Raw genomic sequence first — 24,138 nt, 5'->3', positions numbered from 1 at the left:
CTCTGTAGTTTTTCACATAAGAATAGTTTTTCACTTAAGTACTGTTCCTGCTTCATTTGCACATTTCATAGATTTTGCGTTGAATTTACCTCAGATGAAATTAGATGGATAGATAGATTTATTTCGGTATACAATGTATAAAACATTGAAGCAGTATGCATGAGTAAAACCAAAGATAAGTTAATATACCATGCCCACTGCATTACACACAGAGGATATCACCAACACCATATTAAACATCCCTTGTTTCTATTGTAGTCTTTTTGTGATTGACCATAGAACTTTTAAAAGAAGTAGATATTGTTGGGTCAAAAAACTTCTCATAAAGCATGTGGGAAAAATGCAGGCAACAAACTGGATACATTCAACGAGGATGAGATTCGAGCTCAGGCGGGAAGACCCAAATGCATATGCAGACCATCGCCTTTACCACGCCTTATTGTGTGACATCTGAAGTTTTTTTTGTTTTTTTCTGCTTAATTTAATCGACTGGATTTCCTTGAATAAGAATTAAAATGTTTCGACGAGGATGAGATTCGAACTCACGCGGGGAGACCCCAATGGATTAGCAGTCCATCGCCTTAACCACTCGGCCACCTCGTCGCTATTCCCATATAGAGTACCTCATATAATTAACATAATAACACCATTGTGCAATAAAATCATATGTTGATTTGAGTTACACATACCTTGTTTTTTATATAGTATATATGAACTGTGCTCTTTGTGGAGTTTTGTGCTGTTGTTCCATGCCTATTGTTTGTGATTGTTTGTTTTCTGTTTTACGTCTTTGGCGTTCACTTAGTGCCATTAAATGGGGTTTATGTTTAAACTTTTGGCTACTGAGCTTGTTTCTGTAGTTTTTCACATAAGAATAGTTTTTCACATAAGTACTGTTTCCACTTCATTTGCACATTTCATAGAAATTGCGTTGAATATACCTCAGATGAAATAAGATAGATAGATAGATTTATTTCGGTATACAATGTATAAAACATTGAAACAGTATTCATGAGTAAAACCAAGGATAAGTTAATATACCATGCCCACTGTATTACACACAAAGGATATCACCAACACCATATTAAACATCCCTTGTTTCTAGTGTAGTCTTTTTGTGATTGATCATAGAACTTTTAAAAGAAGTAGATATAGTTGGGTCAAAAAACTTCTCATAAAGCATGTGGGAAAAATGCAGGCAACAAACTGGATACATTCAACGAGGATGAGATTCGAGCTCAGGCGAGGAGACCCAAATGCATATGCAGACCATCGCCTTAACCACGCCTTATTGTGTGATATCTGAAGACTTTTTTTAATTGTCCTGCTTTATCTAATCAACTGGATTTCCTTGAATAAGAAATAAAATGTTTCGACGAGGATGAGATTCGAACTCACGCGGGGAGACCCCAATGGATTAGCAGTCCATCGCCTTAACCACTCGGCCACCTCGTCGCTATTCCCATATAGAGTACCTCATATAATTAACATAAGAACACCATTGTGCAATAAAATCACATGTTGATTTGAGTTACACATACCTAGTTTTTTTTATATAGTATATATGAACTGTGCTCTTAGTTGCATTTTGTGCTGTTGTTCCATGCCTATTGTTTGTGATTGTTTGTTTTCTGTTTTATGTCTTTGGCGTTCACTTAGTGCCATTAAATGGGGTTTATGTTTAAACTTTTAACTACTGAGATTATTTCTGTAGTTTTTCACATAAGAATAGTTTTTCACATAAGTACTGTCCCTGCGTCATTTACACATTTCATAGAAATTGCGTTGAATTTACCTCAGATGAAATTAGATGGATAGATAGATTTATTTCGGTATACAATGTATAAAACATTGAAACAGTATGCATGAGTAAAACCAAGGATAAGTTAATATACCAAGCCCACTGCATTACACACAAAGGATATCACCAACACCATATTAAACATCCCTTGTTTCTAGTGTAGTCTTTTGGTGATTGACCATAGAACTTTTAAAAGAAGTAGATATTGTTGGGTCAAAAAACTTCTCATAAAGCATGTGGGAAAAATTCAGGCAACAAACTGGATACATCAAACGAGGATGAGATTCGAGCTCAGGCGAGGAGACCCAAATGCATATGCAGACCATCGCCTTTACCACGCCTTATTGTGTGACATCTGAAGATTTTTTATTTGTTCTGCTTAATTTAATCGACTGGATTTCCTTGAATAAGAAATAAAATGTTTCGACGAGGATGAGATTCGAACTCACGCGGGGAGACCCCAATGGATTAGCAGTCCATCGCCTTAACCACTCGGCCACCTCGTCGCTATTCCCATATAGAGTACCTCATATAATTGACATAAGAACACCATTGTGCAATAAAATCATATGTTGATTTTAGTTACACATATCTTGTTTTTATATAGTATATATGAACTGTGCTCTTAGTGGAGTTTTGTGCTGTTGTTCCATGCCTATTGTTTGTGATTGTTTGTTTTCTGTTTTATGTCTTTGGCGTTCACTTAGTACCATTTAATGGGGTTTATGTTTAATTTCATGGCTACTGAGCTTGTCTCTGTAGTTATTCACATAAGAATAGTTTTTCACATAAGTACTGTTCCCACTTCATTTGCACATTTCATAGAAATTGCGTTGAATATACCTCAGATGAAATTAGATGGATATATAGATTTATTTCGGTATACAATGTATAAAACATTGAAACAGTATTCATGAGTAAAACCAAAGATAAGTTAATATACCATGCCAACGACATTATACACAAATTATATCACCAACACCATATTATAAATCACTTGTTTCCATTGTAGTTTTTTTTCTAACCATAGAACTTTTAAAGAAGTGGATAATGTGTGGTCATGAAACTTCTCATAAAGCACGTGGGAACCATGCAGGCAACAAACTCGATTCATTCAACAAGGATGAGATTCGAGCTCAGGTGGGGAGACCCAAATGCATATGCAGACCATCACCTTTACCACGCCTTATTGTGTGACATCTGAAGATTTTTTTATTTGTTCTATTTAATTTATTCGACTGGAGTTCCTTGAATAATAAATAAAATGTTTCGACGAGGATGAGATTCGAACTCACGCGGGGAGACCCCAATGGATTAGCAGTCCATCGCCTTAACCACTCGGCCACCTCGTGGTTGTATTCATCGATAGTACATCATATAATTTACATTGAGACATTACCAATGTATATTATTAAAATAGTTCGACTGGAGTGTTTTCTGACTATTTTCGAATTTTCTTTTATGAAAGATAATGATTGAGTGGAAGCTGAAAACTGTTGCGTTTTTTTTCCTTACTTATATTGTCAATGCTAGTTTTCTATTTAAAATAAATTTATTAGACGATGATCAGATTCGCACTCACTCGGAGAGACCCGAATGAATTAGCAGTCCATCGCCTTAATCACACAGGCACCTCTTCTTTAAATCCACAAAGAGAACCTCATATAATTCTGATATGAACAGCGCCATTGTGCAATAAATGAAAATTGTCGACTGGGGTGTTTCCTGAATAATTTTTACCTTTCATTTTATTAATATCATGTTGATTTTAAATTATAAATTATAAGATGATGTAAGTTAATATCATGGTATCATCTAAACGCATTAACAGTTTTCATACATTTAATCCATTTTGAATCGACATGTCTAGTAGACTTCGGCCAACCTAGGTCTTCTTTAACGGAGGTCAGACTCAAACCATTCACTACAAATAACCTGAAAACATTTGACTATTGTCAAGAACAGCCAGGACTCAACCAGTCGGAGATAACTGCCCTTGAACAGATTATCCGCGGACAAGAGAAAACTACCGGAGAACAATGTACGTCCCATGCTGCATAGTGTGCGCAAATTGAATGAACTAGGTAAGTTTTCCTTAACCTCTGCTGTACACTTCGTATATCTTTGCAAACCAGTGTCGATCTTCGAATTATTGCATACATGCATTCATAAGTTATCAGAAACATACATAAAATGTTCACTTATAGAGATATGTATTCAATAACATTTTGAATTGAATTTATTTGTATATCGATTGTCGTATAAATAAATGCTCAAAAGTCAGAATATGAATCTATTTCGTTTATATTTAACCAATTCATTCAATGATATAGCTTTATTTTTATAAGCGGATCACGAAGAAGATCTGTTTGCCTCTCCTTTTCTTCCAAAGGATGAAATACGAGGATTCGTGGATGATTTCAAACAGCGAACAACCGAAATTATTTCTGAACACGAAGGTTTCACTCTCCTTTACTGCATTGATGCAATATATATCGTACATGGGAACATGTCCAATAGCCAGACTATACCATGGTTGTGTTTAGAAGGACAACGATCACGCAAAATTATTAACAGACGAAAGAACAAGAAACACACAAGTCAACGCGCACATTCTACAATAATAATTAATAAGATTAATTTCCACCTTTACGGTCATTGTTACTGCAGTAAGTCACTAGGGGTAAACCACCTTTGAAATACTTTACCTGACATTTTTGTAGATGAAACACTCCAAGTCAAGAGTTCCCTTGGTCAATCAATAAATCATTACTTCACTCCAGGTCCCTTCCCGGAAAAGACGAGGACGATGAGGAGTAAGGAATGAACGGATGCTCAACGCATTGAACCCAAATGCAAATACCGTGGTAGGGGATATAGGTTGATGACAAGGCATCGTGTGAAAACTTGATAAGCATGGTATGTGTTTTAGGCATCGTTATAATGCCTTAACAAGATTTTGGATTATGAACATGTGCAACGAATTGTATACACCAGAAGTTGTTCGGTAGTTTACTTTTGGCTAGTTTGAATGACAAAAACATTTTGACTGATTAATAGAAAATATAGGATGACCTTTGACCCATCAATACATATTTTGGCAAACTTAATCCTTACCAAAGAAATAACCAGTTTTATTTAATTGACTGCAGCTGTTTTAAGATTTAGCATTACCGTTCATATAAGTGCAGTTCTGGATAAAAAAAATTGTGGAAATCAAAAATGATATTTTATATCTGATTTTAATTAATAAGAACATATTTGTTGTATAAATATGAAAATGGGTTTTCAATTTCAAATCATAAGAGCGACTCTAGATTCCCTGTTGGAGCATCTTCAAAAAATAGCCGAACAAGCCGGACAGGGAGGAAGAAGTAAGTTTATTCAAAAGAAATATACAACACAATACATATTTAAAATAGGCCAATATGACCCTTGATCAAAGTACTGTAATACAATGGCTTATATATTTATGTATGGCGGAGCATATTTATAAATAGTTTTATAAATATCACAATGTTAACAACTATATTTCTATAATTCAATATAATTTTAAAGTATGACACTTATGAAATCGTCCTCTGCTGTATGTAGGTATAACTTACGCTTGTACATACATATTCGATTAAGAATACATAGACCATGATCAAATTCATATGAAATATATGTTCGTAAGTAAAATATTTGGCGAACAAATGAATGATTAAACAAATAAACATATCATAAGACAACAGTTTTATCGTATTTCAGTATACCAATCTGATGATTATACTAATGTTTATAACCTTAATAGTGAATTTCCATGTTTCTGAATCTGGTTATATATTTTGGTCGACCAGCATGAAAGCAATTTAGGTCTCCCTTAATTGGCCTGGATATGGGTATGTGTCTTTCTTATTTCAAAAACATTTAAGATAAATACAGCTAATTTATTCTCAACATTTTCAATATTAAATTTTAACAAGTGAAAAGTTTTGTACATATTTGGTCTTTCTCTATAATATCTCTTAATACTATATTTACCTCGTATATCATTATACAATATGAATTCAAGTAACAAACACTCGTCTTCTAACTTATAACATGTTGAAAACCGAAATTGCATATCACATTCATATCATTAGTTGTTTTACTATGGGCTATTTTCAATTTCACATAACATTATTTTATATATAATACTTATGCATTTTCGTTCAGTATAGTGCAATATCTTAAACCATTTTTTTAAAAGCTGTTATTCTCATCGAATAAAAACAATTATACCTAGTTCTCTTTAAATCAAATCGTTTTGGTAGACATTTGAATACCAAGTAAATTCTTACAAAACATAGGTTGTAGTCTTGCTACATTGTTTGCACGGGAAAAACCCAAACTTCAAATCCATAAAATATAATTGGCCTAACTAATTTATAAAATAAATCTAATACAGTTCAGTGGATATGTTAACAAAGCTCTGAAGATATTTATTCATTTTACAAATTTCCTGATGTGCTTGTTCTGACAATGTTTTCAGACATTCAATAAAGGAGCCTCCAGACGTAAAAACCATTCCCAAATAACAATATTTTGGTACAATTTCAATTTCTGCATCACCATAATGAAAATGAATATTTTGCGCAAATCTACTGCCTATTCTGAATACAACAATTTGGGTCTTTTCTTTATGATCCATCTACTACAGTAAGTTTCTAAAACTGTTAAGATTAGTTTGCCTTATTTATTTCAAATTAAAATTGATGTTTAAAGCAGGGACATAAAGTTCCGTTATTTTTGTATTGGTAAAATGGATGTAAAAATCCTTTTATTTCTGTAATTTTCTTATTTTTGGAAGTATTAAGACATTTAAAAGGAGTCATATTTACGGGAATCACGATAAAATCTTTTTATGTTGAAAAATCTACATAAAGTAACTAATTTGGCTAATTTTTGAGAAAATTGGACGTATTTTCTACGCTTAACTCACTCACAAAATGTATCAAACAAATCAGTTTTCATAAGCCATTATATGAGTCATAATTTCTGAATACACTATAAAGTAAAACACCTTCTGTGTCTACCATAACAAACATTAAATCGTTCTTAGGCAATACATACATATGATATTTATTTCAAATTAATATTTATGTTTAAAGCGGAGACAGATAGCGAACAACCAGATGGAACTGAACTGCCTGACAGCGAATTGCCCAATGACGGCGGTCAATATAACAGATAAGTTTCTGATGCTGACAGTGGCGTAGCCCAATCAACCACAGAACTTCCTGGTGATACAACCAGTGGTGGCCATTGTAATGGCGAAATGCCCGAATCGCCCGATCAACGCAAGCGTGTCCTTTTGTTGGAAATGAATTTGATGGAGGAGCTCGCCAGAGAACAAGCTAAGATATCTGTTTGTCGAGCAAAAGACAGAAAAATGACATTCTATCTAACCAAGACATAAATAATATCCATGCATTAAAATAGACTATATCAATGTATAGCCCAAATATGCTTGGGCTTCTCCCTCTAGTTTCTATCGTGTAATGAAGCAAGTGGTTCGAACATTGACTCTTTCTTTTGCCGAACCGATTTGTTTTATAGTTATAATTTATATTTCAATGCATGGTTATCATTTATGAAATGTTTCTAATTATACATTTTAAAATTCTAAAAATGAAACCAAAAGTTTAGACTTAGTACGTAAAAATGTTTATTTTAATAAATATTCTCAAGATTTGCCTGAGATGTTTTATTCATCCTCAATAAAATACATGGGAAACGATTAAAAGCATTCGTCAGATCCAATTCAATATTTAAACCCTGTGTTTGTTTGTCCGTAAAGAGAGTGTTTCTACACGAGCATAGACTTCGCCCTATTCTCCTCGCTTCTGTCCTTGAAGTCGATGGTGGTGTCAACGTCACACTCCACATCATACAACTGCTGAAGCAGAACCTCAATCTTTGTCCAACCTGCAGCAAGATATGTGTACGTGTTCATGGAAAAACAAAACATCTGATGTTCTCAATTCACTATCTATAAAAAATTACAAGATAATAATAATAATTAATTATATAATAATAACAATAAATAGTAATAATAATAAGTTTAGAAGCACAATATCACATACCTTTCTTCTTGATGTGAAATCGTATACCGTCAAACCTGTTTAGCGTTGGGATAGAACTCTTTCTTTTATTTACGTACGAGCTGAATGTTGAAAATCTCACCTCGGCGTTCCGAAAACCTGGGAAAACACAAATGAATTCATCATCGTTATTTGCAGAACTAAATATGTTTGTTTACTATGGAATGCTGCATACAATGCCATAAGAGTGAAAGTTGTCAAATATGGATGGCATTTTATGTTTCGGGCAATATAAATAACTTGCCGTATGTATCTGACATAAAGGAAATGTCCCATTTGCAAGACGCACGGTGTATTGTTGTCAAGCATAGAGGAGTTTTAACCCTACAGCACAGACATAATGCCATCTGGTATTGGAAATGCACCGACCATGTCGGTTAGACATAATGCAATTGGGTCTTGCAAAAGTACTAGCTATAATGGTTCGACATAATGTCATGTGGTCTTCAAGGGCACTAGCCATATTGGTTAAACATTATGCAATAAGGTAAAGCAAATGCACCAGCCATGTTGGTTAGACATAAAGCCATGTGGTCTTGCAAACGAGCTATGTTGGTTAGACATAATGCAATGAGGTCTTACAAACGCACCAGCCATATTGGTTAAACAAATTGGACTTTACATTTTCTTTCATTCCCTTTTTTATGAACTGATATTGTTTTAAGGTCAATGTCACATTTGGGGGCATTCGTCACATACTGTGAAAGCTTTTGTTTCTTTTTTGTTTTGGTTTCAATGATAAACATAATGTGTTTTTACATAAGTTAAAGATCGTGTTCAGCAAGTAATTTGACATGATAATTAGGGATACATTGAAAATGAACTTGACACTAGTTATTTTAATATGCATGGCTGAATATGCTTATGTTTGGGCAGAAAGCTGTGATAGACTCATAAAACTATTGTCATTAGGCGATTGTTAATGTAACAACAGTCAAGAAAATGTTTCTTTAAGAACAATAGCCTTTAGATGAGCTAAACGAACATTTTGTCGATGATCGTGTCGTCCTTCACCTGTTCGGAAATGGTGAATTGCGGTCCTTAAATGACATTGGTAAACCTTTACGCCAGGTTATTGAGCTACATGTTGCAGACACGGGAAGTGGTGAGAGAGTTGCGTCCCAGTTCATGTCCTTGGTGAAAACATTTTGACATAGAACCTGAAGCGTTCACTGTCTTGTCTTCGTTGAAGAAACTGGATTTATCTCTGAACAGCAACATAACATTGCAGAAAGTAACAGATAGTTTGCTAAACTTGACTGCATACCGTCATCACACACTTAATCATAGCGGCATACATAATGCTGAAGTTTGCAATATCCGTTCTTTCGAACACATGAATACAACATGCCTGTGAGTTTTAGACATCATCTAAGATGTAAGAATATGAACTATAGAAGAATCGTTTGAACAAAATCCACTTGACTTAAATATGTCCGGGACTAACATGTTTGGCTACATTAACTGTATGTCAACAATGTTGGCTCTCCACAGATTAGAAGTGTTGAAGCTCGATAACAATTTTGCCCGTGCTTTCTGACGGTACAATGTATCCAAAAGAACCACTTCCTGATAGAAAACTATCGAAAATATGTCAAAAGTGGCAAAATACGCACGACAGAGGATGCAAATAACCACTCTTTTCATACGATCATCACTGTTGACAGCATTGTTCTGGTATACTTCCAAGGGCTTTTGTAATCATGAACAGAACTTTTTGTCTAGCATCGCATGATAAAATTTCAAATCCTTTGGGCTCGTTTTCCGGTTTGAAACAATTGAATTATTTGATAATTCAAATTAGAAGGTAACAGCCGATGGACCAGCGGTTGTCCCACATTTATTTAACAACATTCCGGTAACAAGGTATACATTCTTTTAATTGAAGGTTTAAAACTTCAACATTTTACAGAATATCAGCTCACGACTCTAGTTACTAGCATACCACAGCTACGAGAGCTTAATATTGCGGCCAACGGTATTATAAAGTTACCCGTGGACTTCATCACAAATAACCCAAACATTCAGCTAGTTAATGTTTCCCAGAATCGATTGACACACTTTCTGTACTGCTGAATAGAATTCAACTTGATTGTTTCTGTAATGTAATCAGATTTATTTCAGTCCAGAATTTAAACTTTTCCCATACATGTGCCAAAAGAGAAAACTCGTATTATTTTCTAACTCACGAAAGTGTTCAAACTATCCCAGAAGATATACAAAATGTTTGCATTAAGGAGCAAGCCATGGTCTGCTGGAAAACATTCCTGATAGCTGGTTGTAGCGTTATTGCTCTGGCGGTCGTCGCTGTGTTTCTAGTCTGCAAACTGGGACGTGAACAGGCCATTAGCAGTTATACAGTAAATTATTGCAGAAATACCATCTTGAAGCATGCTGTGTTTCTTTCATATCCATCTGAAGACACGGAGTTTGTCATAGGAAAAAATTATCCAAATCTTAAAAGAAACTCGAAAAAGAATCCAATGATTTCAACGAAACGATAGTGTTTAGCGATAGGAACTTTCAAATTGGTGAATATTTAGATGAAGGGATAACATAAGCATTACAAAACAGCTTTGTCACAGTTTGTGTCATTTCCGAACATTTTGTAAGGAGCGAATGGAGTTGAAAGAGATACATAACATAACATATAGCATATCTTTATTCAGCATTAAACGGCATATGCACATTTATAGCCATATAATAAAGTACAATATGGAACAATGAAGACACAGATTATTTACAGAGAGGTCAAGCATTCAAGAAAGTAGGTGTCATGTTACAACAAGACATAGTAACAATTTACATATTTCAATACGTTAAGATTTACATTCAGATAAATGATCAATAATGAAGTGTTATTGCTGTAGCATTTGTTCTAAGGCAAAATAGATAATCTTCGCTAAGTTGTTAATACTGTGAACAGATGTTAATGACAAAAGATTGTCAAATTTATTAAGATTAGGCCACGAGTTATAATAAGGTTTGAGATATTGTTGTCGGAGGATTTTGTATTTAGGACATACGATTAAGAAATGATACTCACTTTCTACGACATTCATGTTACAGTGTAAGCATTTACGTTCCGATCTTATAATGTTTATATACCTTCCAGTTTCAATGGCTAGGTCGTGTGACGAAGGTCTAAATTTTGTAATAGCTATTCTATATTTATTTTCATTAACGCAGTTTAGATATTTTTCAAACTGAAAGTCATGCTTAAACCTTGCGTATGGTGATAGTCTACTAGAGTTGTTAATGTTTTCATACCAAGTTTGCTTATATATATCGACAATGCGTTGTTTAATTAATTCAAAGCTGATATCAGCAGTGTATTGATTTTGCCAGATGTTTGTCATTCCTATTTGGTTTAATATTACTTTAATTTGATTAGCCCAATTTTTACCTCCATATATGTTATTGTTATCAGCGTCAGTCTTGAGAAATGTATATGGATTTACCAATAACGCATTATTTGATTTTAATATTTTAATCCAATATTTTATTAATCGCCTAGCTATTATCATAGGGAAGCGCCCAAGTTCACCGTATAATCCGTCTAAATTGGTCGACTTTTTTACGTTTAAAATTTTTCGGAGAAATTTACAATGGATTATTTCTATATTTTTAGATTCGTGATTTCCCCATACCTCCGCACTATAGTTAATAATTGGTGAATCAAGACTGTCGAATAGTTTGCATTTATCAATTGAATGTAACTCGATTTGGTTGAAAACGATAAATAAGTTATGGAGTGCGTATGAAGCGTGCTGTGCTAGTCGCTTTTGTGTTCGAAACCAATTGCCATTTTTAAAAAAGTGGATGCCCAAATATTTGAAGGATTTTACAACGTCTAGTATAGTATAACAGAGTAAGAATTCAAAGTTTGTGTGACGTCCATTTTCAAATATCATAACTTTTGTTTTGGTGGTATTTATTTTTAGTCCCCAGTCATTGCAATATCGTTCCAGGTCATTTAACATAGACTGTCATGCTTCTGGTGTTTGAGCAAATAACACCGCATCATCTGCAAAGAGTAACAGAAATATCTTGATTTCATTTGCTGTAAAAATACCAGCTATATCAGCGTTAATATTATTTATAATGTCGTTCACGAAAAATAAAAACATCAGACTGGAACTTGGATCCCCTTGTTTAACACTGATATTTGATTCAAAATACCGTGATGTGTTCGAATTATACCGTACACAAGATTTGACAACGCTATACATATAGCTTGAAGCGCCTTTACCACTTTTGAACTCACATTTTCGTTAAGTAGTTTTTGCCATAGATGTAATATATCTATTTTATCGAAACATTTTTCATAATCTAAAAACGCACAATACAATTTCTATTTCGAGCTAAGTGTTTTAGAAATAATGGACTGTAAAATGAAAATACAATCAACTGTAGACTTTCCCTTTTGGAAACCAAACTGATTCGTTATAATTTTTTCATGTTCTTTTGACCATTTTGTGAGCCTATTTAATAGTACCTGTGAATATATTTTTCCTATAATATTTATCAGAGTGATTCCTCTGTAGTTTTTGGGATCCTCTATGTCCCCCCCCCCCTTTGAAGATTGGTACAATTATACCCAGTCCCCATGAGTTTGGATAATCGCCGTTATTAAATAGAGTATTAAACAGTTTGAGTAGAAATCCAGATGTTTGATCGAAAGAATGTTTAAAAATTTCTGCGATTAAATTATCATTGCCCGAACTTTTATTATTATTTTGTGAAAAAAAAACGGCGTGTTTAAGTTCATCGTAGTTTATATCTATGTCCAATTCGTCGTCATAATTAATAATCGGAATATGGGTATCATTGTCAGCATTAGTATATGATTCAGTACCAAATAAGGTCAGGCATTGTCATCAAATTTTCCAATTTTACCTGTGTATTTAGAGGCTATTGACACTTCAAGTCTTCCCAGCTGTATGCTTTCTATTTTCAATTCTCAAGCACGGTTAATGTGGCCAAAGTCAGTCGTATCCAGTGAAAACACCACATCAGGATCGTCACAAACAGTTTCAGAAGATTTAACATCCAGAGGCATTACAAAAACTAAGTGAAAGTATATTTTTTTCACGTGAAAAATACAGAACATATTAAATTGAGTATGAAGTGAAGTAACAGTTGTAATAAAATGTCATCTTGTTCGTGAAATGTTATCGTCTTCTGTTGTTCATGTTTTATATGATTTGTAAACTATACTGTTTTGTTGTTGTTGTTTCAGAAAAAAAATGTACTGGGCTCCATTTTAATGTTTTTATCTTTCTTGTACGTGTATAACAAACTTACATACACGTCCCCTACCCACCATTGCAGCGATAACGCAAGCAACAATTTCCAGGGTTCCAAATAATTTCAAAAATTTCAAATGTACCTCTGAGTGTTGATTTCTCAATCCAAGGGTGGACAGGAGGAGGCCTGGTATTATTACCCTTCATATATTCGGACATCTGCTCATCTGACATTGGCTGTGATATTTCTAAACCACTGGAGACAAAAACATGCACAGGTTACAGTTCTGTATCAGTTTCGGCTAACTACAAATGTTCATCCAGTTGTTACTTTACAAGGTATAAAAATACTCGATTGAAACATAAACATAAATATATATATGTATGTTAGTTATAACATTGTTAAAAAAATGATAAAAAATGATTCCAGTTCTGTATCAGCTAACTGGACATGTTCATCAAATTGTTTGGAACTTTCTTTACAAGGGATAATAATAGAACTTGATTGAATATCTATATAAATGTTGATAATAAGATTGTTAAAAAAAGAACGCTTAGTTGATTAACATACGTTTCGGCGTCGATGCCCAGTCCCAGTTCTTTGATCTTCTTCTCGACGGTGGAGTCGACTTTGCCTTCCTTCTGTATCGTGTACTCGTACATGAACATGTCCACGATAAACGCCGTCATGATGCTAAAACAGGACAAAAGGTATGAGAGCAAAAACAGTTAAGAGTTTGTTATATTGCCATGGAAACTACAAGAAGGTATCCAGCAGCTGCACTATCTATAGTTACAAATCATTATTAGAAAAGATATTGCAATACTGGGCCATGTTTCAATAAAATACCTTAGTCCTAATCCTTACACTAGTTTACAAGAGTGTTCGGGGAAACACGTACAGTTACGGGCAGAATCTAGGTGATAAATGTTCTAACGATATTTCTATTCAAATGCAATTAACGCCAAAATGGGAAAAGCCTGGAAATGATCAAAACAAGCAAATATGAGAATGTCCAAAACGAAAGATTACTTCAGTTTCAATTCAATGTCCAACTCAAACGTTAAAATTCCATTTAAAAGCACAAAAATAATGCAATGAATACTTACGGGATAGGCCAAATAGACAACATTCAAATATAAACCCCGTTTTGAGGCACAAGGCAATGACCTAATCTACACTGAACAAGAGACACAAACGTTAAAACACAATAGACACACGTTATTGAAAAGGGGCCATGTAACTAACTAATCTAAACAGTAACGAAAATGTTAAAAAAATTATGAGCCAAACATGCAATTATGAGACTGTCCAAAACGAACTTGTTTCATTTCAATGTCGAACTCAAATGTTAAAATTTCTTTTAAAAACACAAACAAATAATGCAATGAAAACTTCACGGACATGCCAAGTATTTCACATTCAAGAACAAATCCTCGAGGCAGAAGGCAATGGCCCAAAAGACACTGAACTAGCGACACAAACGTACAAACACAATATACACACGTACAAACACCACAAACAGACTTCACACGCATAACAAATATGAAATGAACGCAAATCTTACTTCATAACGACTACGGTGACACATGCGTAAAAGATGGCGAAGTACGCCCGAGCTGCTTTAGTTGTCACAAGCACGAACCCGTTGGCAAGAACTGAAACAATATTGAAAATTAATTGAAAATAAATTAATCTACTTTTAGTATAATCGACGTATATAAGATTCCAGTAATAAATAATATATTTCGTTTGAATTTACATTTCCAGCAATGGTAATGTTTAACCGAGTGTTAAAGATGTGATGCGATGTCATTACTATTCAAAATTAAGTAAAATGCTGTTGAATTTAAAACGACTTATAAATGCAAAAATATAATAAACTATTTCATTACTGTGCCAGTTGTTCTCGAACAAGACAGTACATAGGACAAGGGTAGAGCTGACGATGTCGTTAAAATTCAGATAACAATAGTTGCTTTCATGAAAGACGCTGTCTTTTAGGACTTCGTTTCCGCAGTAAAGCAATGAGGTGTTAGTTGTGTTTGTCGGGATCGAATCGCGCGTCTTGATTTTGCCCTTGAACACTTCCATACCGATGATAGCAAAGATGTAAAATATAATCTGAAATGTGAATATGTGTAACGTGCAACTTCAAACAAACAAACACCAGATAGCCGAGCTTTCTGGCGTAATGAAACAAACACCAACAGATCCCTTCAGGGAAAAGAATGCTCGACCTTTAAGGGGTCCACTGGTCTTTATACACACTAACTTTTCTATTCTCACATAGCCCGGGATTTGCTAATTTGCATATTACCAACCAAGTTTACATCCGGTATGAACGTACTTCCGTTTTATACGGAATATTATTATGAACGCACCTCCGCCGCTGTAGACCTCTGCCGCCTACAGGGGACCGTGACACTTCAACCATCAGGAAAGCAGAGCTTTAAAGATTGTTGAAGTTCCATTTTACTATGCCTCACAGGACAGCTGAGCTTTCTATCAAGTGCATAGAAGTGGAGACTATGAACGCACATCCGCCGCATACAGCGGACCGTTACATATGCAAATTATGTATAGAAAATTAATTCCGCATCCATACCTCTATGAAAAGGCTTGATTTAAAAAAGTGTATATGAAATAATTATAAAATTCAATAAATTCTAAAATTGAGCTTATTGAGTGGTTCTTTTCTTAGAAAAATAAAATTTAATGGGCTTACGAAGAGTATGCCGCAATACATCAGAATGGACAAGGAAATGTTGACTAGCGTGTTTGTTATAATTTTGAATCTGAAACAGAAAAAAATAATTACAGATATATACTTATTGAGCTTGATTAACTAAGGAATTATAACAAAAATCAGTACATTATACAATCGTTACACATACGGCGTTGCGCATTTGAAAGTATTTGCATTACGCATGCAAATGTATCGGCGTTAACCGTTAAATAAGAACAGTGTACCTTTGGATATGAACAAGGAGGCGAAGAATTCGGAATATCCGTATAACCTTGACAGTCTGAGTTGTTTCTCGCAATATCACGACGCTGGTCTGGTCTATATAAGGATGAGTAAATGTATAAAGGACTAGTTTTCAAAACAAAAAACGAACCGATAAACAGTCAATGAATAGAGAATGTTGTTTTCATAGTTTGAATAAATATTCTGCTGCCGAAGGAAGTATTTTCCAGAATGTGCTATACAGTGCAATGTACAATTCGCATCAATTTCAAAATATACAGTAACTCATCCTGAATTGAGTTGTCTATGTATTTTGAATTATAAAGGATGGTTTGAAATAAAAAATAAATTCTTAATACTAACCTGTCGGAGTATAAGCAGAGCCGATAACGAGAAACACCAAAGCTAGCGACGTTATAGCAACGTCGAACCTGAAATGTTGTCCGAAAAGTTATGAACTTAGACATATGACATTTATGACATATTTCAAGATTCAATTTGAAAAGTGTTTATTGTTATGTGTCACTTCACATCAGTATTAAATCAATTTATTTATTCATAAAAGTCATATTAAATTCGTACCAATTGCTTGAACGTCGAAAGTACAGTTTAGGCCCGAACGTGTACACCTTGAGTAATATCTCAATGCTATACAGAATGCAGAAAGGCACGGATACCCACTTCACTGCGAAACCAATCAGGAATATCTCAATCAGAACTATGATATCGTACATCAGTTTGAAGAACCTGTAAATAATTACATATCGAGAAGTTCTCATTTTTCGATGAAACGATTCAATCAGGATTGTATGCTGAAGGTCCTCATAATGTGTTATAAACGGAATTGCAAATCTTAAAAGCCATTGAATTTAAAGTATAAGAATTTGTATGTGCTTTACATAAATTTAAACAATAACAAAATAAGGAATGTATTGATTCAATCCTTACACACTATCTACAAATGACTTCAAGTATTCACTGGGCCTCGAGTTGTATAATTGAGGAACTACTTTCTCCAACCAAATTATCCGGTCTTCTACTTCAGACACAGGAACATTGAGAAGATCGGCAACATTCATAAACTCGCGCCGACCTGAACGGAAAAATCTGATTAAATATTTAGTGAGGCTGCTAAATCAAGTGTTACACACAAGCTAAAATAAATAAGCTTCTATTTTTCGTGAAAGTGCTGTCGGCTGAATTGTTGTACCATAACACTGTTATAAATCTGGGTTCTATTGAAAGAACGGAAAAGAAGGTGTAAGAGATATTCAGAGTGCTCAGTTGTTCATGAACGTTCACCTATATGTCCAGAATTATCCATATCCAGAATCAACATTAGTAGATCGACCTGGTTCTTCGAGAGACCCGGTTTTGCGAGTTTCATGAGGCGCTTCCACGTGCGATAGGTAACCATGTCCATTCCATTGTGGTCAATCTTGATCACATCGAACGCCTGTCCTAGCTTCTTTTTCTTCTCTCGCGAACTGCGTCTAATTTCGTCCTACAAAAAAGCCCAGAGGTTAAAACACCATTGCATTAACTGATTTACCGTCATATCTGCATTGCATTAAATGATTGACCGTCATATCCGCATTGCATTGACTGATTTACCGTCATATCCGCATTGCATTAACTGATTTACCGTCATATCCGCATTGCATTAACTGATTTACCGTCATTGCCCATTGCATTAACTGATTTACCCTCATGACCCATTGCATTAACTGATTGACCGTCATATCCCCCATCGCATTAACTAATTTACCGTCATGACCCATTGCATTAACTGATTGACCGTCATATCCCCCGTTGCATTAACTGATTGACCGTCATATCCGCATTGCATTAACTGATTTACCGTCATATCCGCATTACATTAACTGATTTACCGTCATATCTGCATTGCATTAACTGATTTACCGTCATATCCGCATTGCATTAACTGATTTACCATCATATCCGCATTGCATTAACTGATTGACCGTCATATCCCTCATTGCATTAACTGATTTATCGTCATTTCCGCATTCCATTAACTGATTGACCGCTATGACCCATTGCATTCACTGATTTATCGTCATATCCACATTTCATTAACTGATTTTCCGCCATGGCCCATTGAATTAACTGATTTACCGCCATGACCCATTGAATTAACTAATTTATCGTCATATCCACATTGCATTAACTAATTTACCGTCATATCCGCATTCCATTAACTGATTTACCATTATACCCCCACGCAAACGTAACATATGCATCCGTATTTTCGGTCGATATATTAAGTGTATACCTTTACAAAACAGTATTGAACGTGTTTACATGACAAATGTGCAACAGAAAGCACTCGTTCTGTTATAGAGTTTTCAAAAATGCTAAATACATGTGTAATTGACGCCAAGTACGTTTACTGGGAAAGTGTCGAGTTACGGTACCTAATACATGTAATATTACATAATCTGCGTTAAAATAACCCCTTATAGTTAACACTTTTCAAATCGTAAATACTCTAAATATCACAGAAATAAAAGGAACAAACAGGAAAAATATCGCCAATGAATAACACTTGTGACGGCTATCTGGAACAAGTTACTTCCTCTGTCAGTTGACTGCCACAGAGTTGACTTTTAACATTGATTTCTAGATTTGTTAAAAACAGTTATATCTGGTTAGTTCATTCTGATTCTATGTGTGGTATGTGCGCTATTTCAATTTCTGAATAGCATTCAAACGGACTCTCTCATATTTTTTAACCGAAATATAGTTTCCCCGGCAATACACCTGAAAACATTTATTGTATCACATGTTAAGGAACCGAAATTGCAGAATAAAATTACAGTTTGTCAAAATATTTATATTTTATAGGGTAATGTGAACCAAAGCTATTAAAGTGAAGGGAAAAAATAGAAAATCGACGCCTTCACCACTTAATAAGGCCATCAGGATTTACGGTATAAAAATCTTAAATTAAAATATCCAGCAGTGGAACACAAGACGTCTTAGGTTTCCACAATTGGATAACTGGTTTACCTTCATGTTCTCGTTGTAGCTGTGGTAAGCGACCGCGAGGAAGACGTTAAGCAACATGTAGAAGCACACCACGATGTACACAGAGAAGAAGATACAGTAGAAGCGGCTCTTTGTCAGTGCTGGGATCCTAGCGCCAAAACGTTTAATTAACCAGTCAATAAACAAGTCGATATAAAGGAAATAATCCATTTATTAGTCAATAATTCAACGAATCAAGCAATAAATCGAATATATTTTTGTTATGAAATACTTACTGATAATTAGTTTATATATTTAACATAGTGTTAAGCAGAATATACAATTTAATGGTTATTTGTTTTACATGACTCTTACATGACGTCTGGATTGTTTGAGGTGGTGACGAGGACATATAGTTCCCACACACATTCGAAGTACGTCTTGAAGTACGGTCGTCCGTCCGGGTACTTGATGTCCTCCCTGAGGGCGAAAAGATAGACGGTACAAATGTTATCAGCATTATTCAAAAGCAGCGATGTTCAATTTAGTCAAACCGTCTTTTTCTTCATTCTCTTACTGGTTCTGTAAGAATTTTCGGACTGGTTTGGAGGTTTTTCGTCTGTATATTTGTGAAGTTTTTAACTGTTAAAATACTAAATGTCGACTGCCATGTTAAGTCCCTACTTTTCCGTTTTTGGACACGATTTAAACCTGCTTATTTATGTATTGTCCAAGGTCAAAGTTACATTATGAACAGGGAAGTCGAATTAGTATGGATTGAAGGAAACCAAACACCGTTTCAATGAAAAACGTGCATTTATTAAAATGCCATAAATGTTGATATTAGTTACTAAGAAGGTATTTTAGAAAAGTGTTCCGAAAAAACATATCTGGGTGGACATTATTTCTTTAAAGATTGCAGTTTTACATTAGGGTTGGAATTCACATGACTTCAAAGGGGTTCTCACATGAGTAACCACATGTCACAACCGATGTAAACAAACAAGTGACTTTAATTTCTGAATTACTTTTTGACAGAAATGATATGAAAAGCTTCTTAGACTATGCTATTTTCTGCTTCTATACGTGTGAAACATTAGATTTGGTTGTATTTTAATGATGCAATCCTTGGCCAAAATTTCAACTTAGTGGAATTTTGTACAACGATGCAACGCTAAAATTGCGTCTTCAAGGGTAACTTACTCGCTTGTATAGAGGAAACGCTTTTATCATTTGTCCGAATCATTGCATTTTGTCCGAAAATCCTTACAGAACCAGTATAGGATATATATCAGCTGTCATCTGCTAGTGTTAATCACTTGTTCCAGTATGTGTGAATTGCTCGTTGTTACCTCAGTTTTCAAGTAATTCATTACATCTCTGTGTTTTATATTGAAGCTCACCTTGAAGAAAAGATCTGGAAGGCGATTAGAGCGAAGACGAAGATGAAGAAGTAGAAGAGAACTACGACGTGAATGATTTCCTTAATGGTCCGCCGCATATTCCTCCACGCTCGTCGAATCTGCGAGAAGGACGAAAGTTTGTATGGAATAATAAGGTCTAGAAAACCGAGTAATACCCTCTATCAGTTTAAATCTAACTCCCGGCTTACAAGACATAATAAAGTGGAAGGGAATGTTTTTCCAATGCAATCGGGCGAAAAAAAAAAACGTGTAGTACGTAAATGACACCATTTGAGAAATCAATCCGACCTGTAAAGTCATAAAGATAATCCTTTATTTTTCGTTTTAATTAATCGTCTTTTTTACATAGGTAAATCTTTTCCAAGTGAAGCAAAGTTTTATTTTTGAAGTTTTATTGCAAAACTCTGAAGATTTCACAGCACTTTGAAAATAGCAACCCAACAGTCAAAATCGTGCTTTTGTGTATAACAAAGTAAAAATGTTATTAATTACATATTTGCACTCGAAATCACTTTGACCTGTCAGTCTTAACAGATTTCAGGCATTCAATGATTGAAATTAAAAACATAATGTCATAAAAACACAATATTCCAGCTCCGACGATATAGAATTCTTCAAGAAACGGATGCGTACCTGTCTGCCGTCGGAGAAGTTGACAAGGACCAGAGGCCGGAGGATGCGGGAAAACCGTACATGATGTCCGCTCGGGACTGCCCTCAACCAGATTAGGTACACTATCATGTCCACCACAGTCAACTGTAAAATTAGATAATTGCGCATTTATTTATTTTATAAGCATCTGTGAGCTGACTCGATGCGAGTTCGATGCCACTTTCGGTATATCAACAAGTGTAGGGTCATAAGAATTAATCTATACTGAGGTGGGAGACAGAACAGATTTATAGAATGCATCGGTGGCTATTACAATTGTACTGGAAAAAAGCTCTGGTTACCAAGTTAAAACCAGGACACTTACAAAATACATTCAGATGGCGAAATATTATAAACTGTTCCAACGATGTTATCACAAACGAGAAACGATGATATTACAAATACATTGGAAATATACAGTATGCATATGCTATACAGTATGTATACTGACCGCTATGATGGCGATGATGCAGATATTTTTAAGGTCCCTAAAGAAGCGACTCGTTCTCCGCCAGTGGAAGTTGTGGACTGTACGGATGGTGAAGTAGATAAGACACAGTGCCTCTACCGGCATCGTCACCTGGATTAGGGTGGGCAGCACATTTGTAGCATTAATAAGATCACTAAATACCCGAGTTAATGGAATAACTTTCCCGGTTTTATGCAGACATAATAAAACTATGTAACACTATTAAAGTTATACTTTGAATTTGATTTGTTATTTCCTTTAAGCTAGTATGCATACTACATTTTACAAGAACACATTTAAATAATTAATAATTGTATTTGCCTTATATAAAAATATATATCGCGGATGCAGTTCCATTTTAATAAACGTTCCAATTGCTTGAAAAAGAGAACACAAAAACATGCTTATGGATTATTCTGAGTTATATTGTTTATCTTGTAGACACATTACGTGTATGGGTAGACTTAGGGCGGGGTCCGCTGGCTCCTCGAATAACACAAGGGACAAGTTGACGGAGATGGCCGCGTACAGCAGATACGTCAACGGCCAGCTCTTGTACAGGTTGTAAGACCTGTGAGAAGACACAAACGTGACTTCATAGTGCTAAGTGTGAGATTCTAGTGTTTCAATAATACAAGGAAAAATACATTAACGAGCAAAGTAGACCAAAAATCAAATAATTATAAACCCTGTTTTGCACAAGGTAGTAACTACATTGCCTAAAATGTTATATTTTAAGGGCACTACATAATATACACCATATAAATTAAAAATAGTAATTTTGGGCTATTGTGCTTGTCCCTATTATTTTACGGTCATATGCAAGATGCTAGCGAATTAGACATTGACCAACCCAGTTTGAACTGTTTAGAGTATTATGCTTTTATATAAACACCGAATACCTGACGTATCTCGCTTCCGTCTTGATGTCCACGGTGCGACCCTCCATTGCGTCGTGGACAAGAGTGGCCGCAAAACGCAGCTCCTAATTGATTAAAGGCGAGTGATAAATCATTAAACTTGCACCAAAAAGGCAATGAAAATCACAATCGTAAACGAGAAAAAATGTTTTGACGTTTGCTATACAAATAGTAATGCCATAAGATATACGTATCGGAAGACGGGTCTTTCGGAAGTTTCTTCAATATGTATTTTGCTATCAGAGGGTTATCTGAGGACAGACATTTACAAGTTCAAAAGAAAGCTTCCGTGGACGCGTTTGATAGTTACCGCGTCACTGATCATCTTCTCGCTGCCTATCATCTCCTTCCGGCGAAAGGTGCTCTGTGGATGCAGGTACTCCAAGTAGCGGTAGTCGTCGACCGTCACGGCTTCCGCCTGCTCACAGAAGTGCGCCTCCTTCCGGCGAAGCGTCACCGTTCGATCATCTTTATTTTCGTCCGTTGTGTCAATAACAATCGTTGGGATCTCTTTGTCATTGTTACCATTTGAGTTTTCTCCGGATTTATTATTTAAAGGGCTATCTTCTTTTTCGAGGTAATTTTCAGTAAACGAAACCGTGTCAATGTCCACAGCAGCACTGGCGGCTTGTGGGTCAGACGTCGACATTACAAATAATTAAACATATCCACACACCAACACATTACCACACATACATTAATACTCAGTTCAAATATTACCAGAATCCTAGATAGATTTTCGACGGAAATTGATACTTCGTTTCATACTTCATGGCAAATCAGTGCAAAAATCTTTTTCTGACAGAAACACCGGAAATTTTCTCTCATCATAAGGAAGTGCGTTTGGGATAGTCTCGTCTTAAATATGCAGCGTTCAACATTAGTGTGCTTTATTAAAATGTAAAAAACGTACTTTATTATCCGACATTTGTACGATTTTTTACATCACTAGGGACATTTGCATTTAATTACCTTAAATGATTTTGCGTTGACAAGGTTCCATCTCGTATTACTTTCAATATGAATAGTTTCAATTGAAACGAAATTTCTGAGTTTAAACATTCAATGTAGTAAGACTTTCGAATGAACTCACTTTCAATAATTAATCCTCTAACTTCATAATATTATTCTGCGTGTTTCCGTGTTGTCCCATTTATTAATCACAACTCAGAAAACACAGAAGTAAGGCAATGAAATGCAAGTTTGGTATTCGAGTAAAATAACATGTTTAAATAACATTGAACACAATGATACGTTTTATTGAATTTTTAAACATGTATGGCAAAATATTTTGATACATGCAATGCTTTAATAATAACAAGACAATTGTCAACTAAAATTGTAAAATGGAATGAAAGATATGAAAGTACACTTATAAAAGCTTAATATCACATGATAAAAGACTTACCCCAACCCATCGGACTAGGATAAACAGTTTAGACCAAATGGAAAACAATTCAATCAAACAAACATGAGTAACAGATGGCAATTATAGGCGTGCTTTTATTGACTAGTTGCTACATAGTTTATTTATAA

At 34.9% G+C, this 24,138-nt stretch overlaps 1 protein-coding gene and 4 non-coding genes across 5 annotated transcripts; all 5 read right to left on the bottom strand.

Annotated features, from left to right (window-relative positions):
* Nucleotides 1-521: 521 nt before the first annotated feature.
* On the bottom strand, nt 522-603 carry Trnas-gcu (transfer RNA serine (anticodon GCU)). The gene has a single exon. It is a non-coding gene; the product is annotated as a tRNA-Ser (tRNA).
* A 770-nt stretch (nt 604-1,373) lies between these two features.
* Nucleotides 1,374-1,455, bottom strand: Trnas-gcu (transfer RNA serine (anticodon GCU)). The gene has a single exon. It is a non-coding gene; the product is annotated as a tRNA-Ser (tRNA).
* A 770-nt stretch (nt 1,456-2,225) lies between these two features.
* Nucleotides 2,226-2,307, bottom strand: Trnas-gcu (transfer RNA serine (anticodon GCU)). The gene has a single exon. It is a non-coding gene; the product is annotated as a tRNA-Ser (tRNA).
* A 763-nt stretch (nt 2,308-3,070) lies between these two features.
* Trnas-gcu (transfer RNA serine (anticodon GCU)) lies at nt 3,071-3,153 on the bottom strand. Its single transcript has one exon. It is a non-coding gene; the product is annotated as a tRNA-Ser (tRNA).
* A 2,011-nt stretch (nt 3,154-5,164) lies between these two features.
* LOC128208250 (two pore channel protein 1-like) lies at nt 5,165-23,412 on the bottom strand. Its single transcript, XM_052911734.1, has 20 exons — nt 22,913-23,412; nt 22,585-22,667; nt 22,133-22,253; nt 21,665-21,793; nt 21,196-21,318; nt 20,542-20,660; nt 19,514-19,618; nt 19,181-19,307; nt 17,450-17,651; nt 17,096-17,240; nt 16,730-16,894; nt 16,511-16,578; nt 16,150-16,243; nt 15,905-15,974; nt 15,072-15,300; nt 14,744-14,834; nt 13,747-13,869; nt 13,319-13,431; nt 7,909-8,025; nt 5,165-7,750 (listed from the first exon to the last, which is right to left on the bottom strand). Exons 1-20 carry the CDS (start codon nt 23,249-23,251, stop codon nt 7,632-7,634), a joined length of 2,682 nt encoding a protein of 893 aa, XP_052767694.1. The 5' UTR covers nt 23,252-23,412; the 3' UTR covers nt 5,165-7,631.
* Between the last annotated feature and the right edge of the window lie 726 nt (nt 23,413-24,138).

The sequence above is a fragment of the Mya arenaria genome, chromosome 11, assembly GCF_026914265.1.
Source record: "Mya arenaria isolate MELC-2E11 chromosome 11, ASM2691426v1".
Lineage (NCBI taxonomy): Eukaryota > Metazoa > Mollusca > Bivalvia > Myida > Myidae > Mya > Mya arenaria.
This window is presented reverse-complemented; position numbering and strand designations above follow the sequence as displayed.

Bases quoted from the DNA above. Each gene is read 5' to 3' on its own strand.
- LOC128208250 (XM_052911734.1), bottom strand. From the start codon at position 23,251: ATGTCGACGTCTGACCCACAAGCCGCCAGTGCTGCTGTGGACATTGAC. The intron at 21,794-22,132 runs GTAATGTGTCTA...ACCCTAATCCAG, and splicing joins CCCTAAGTCTACCCATACAC to GTGACGATGCCGGTAGAGGC. The intron at 21,319-21,664 runs GTCAGTATACAT...CTAATTTTACAG, and splicing joins GCATCATCGCCATCATAGCG to TTGACTGTGGTGGACATGAT.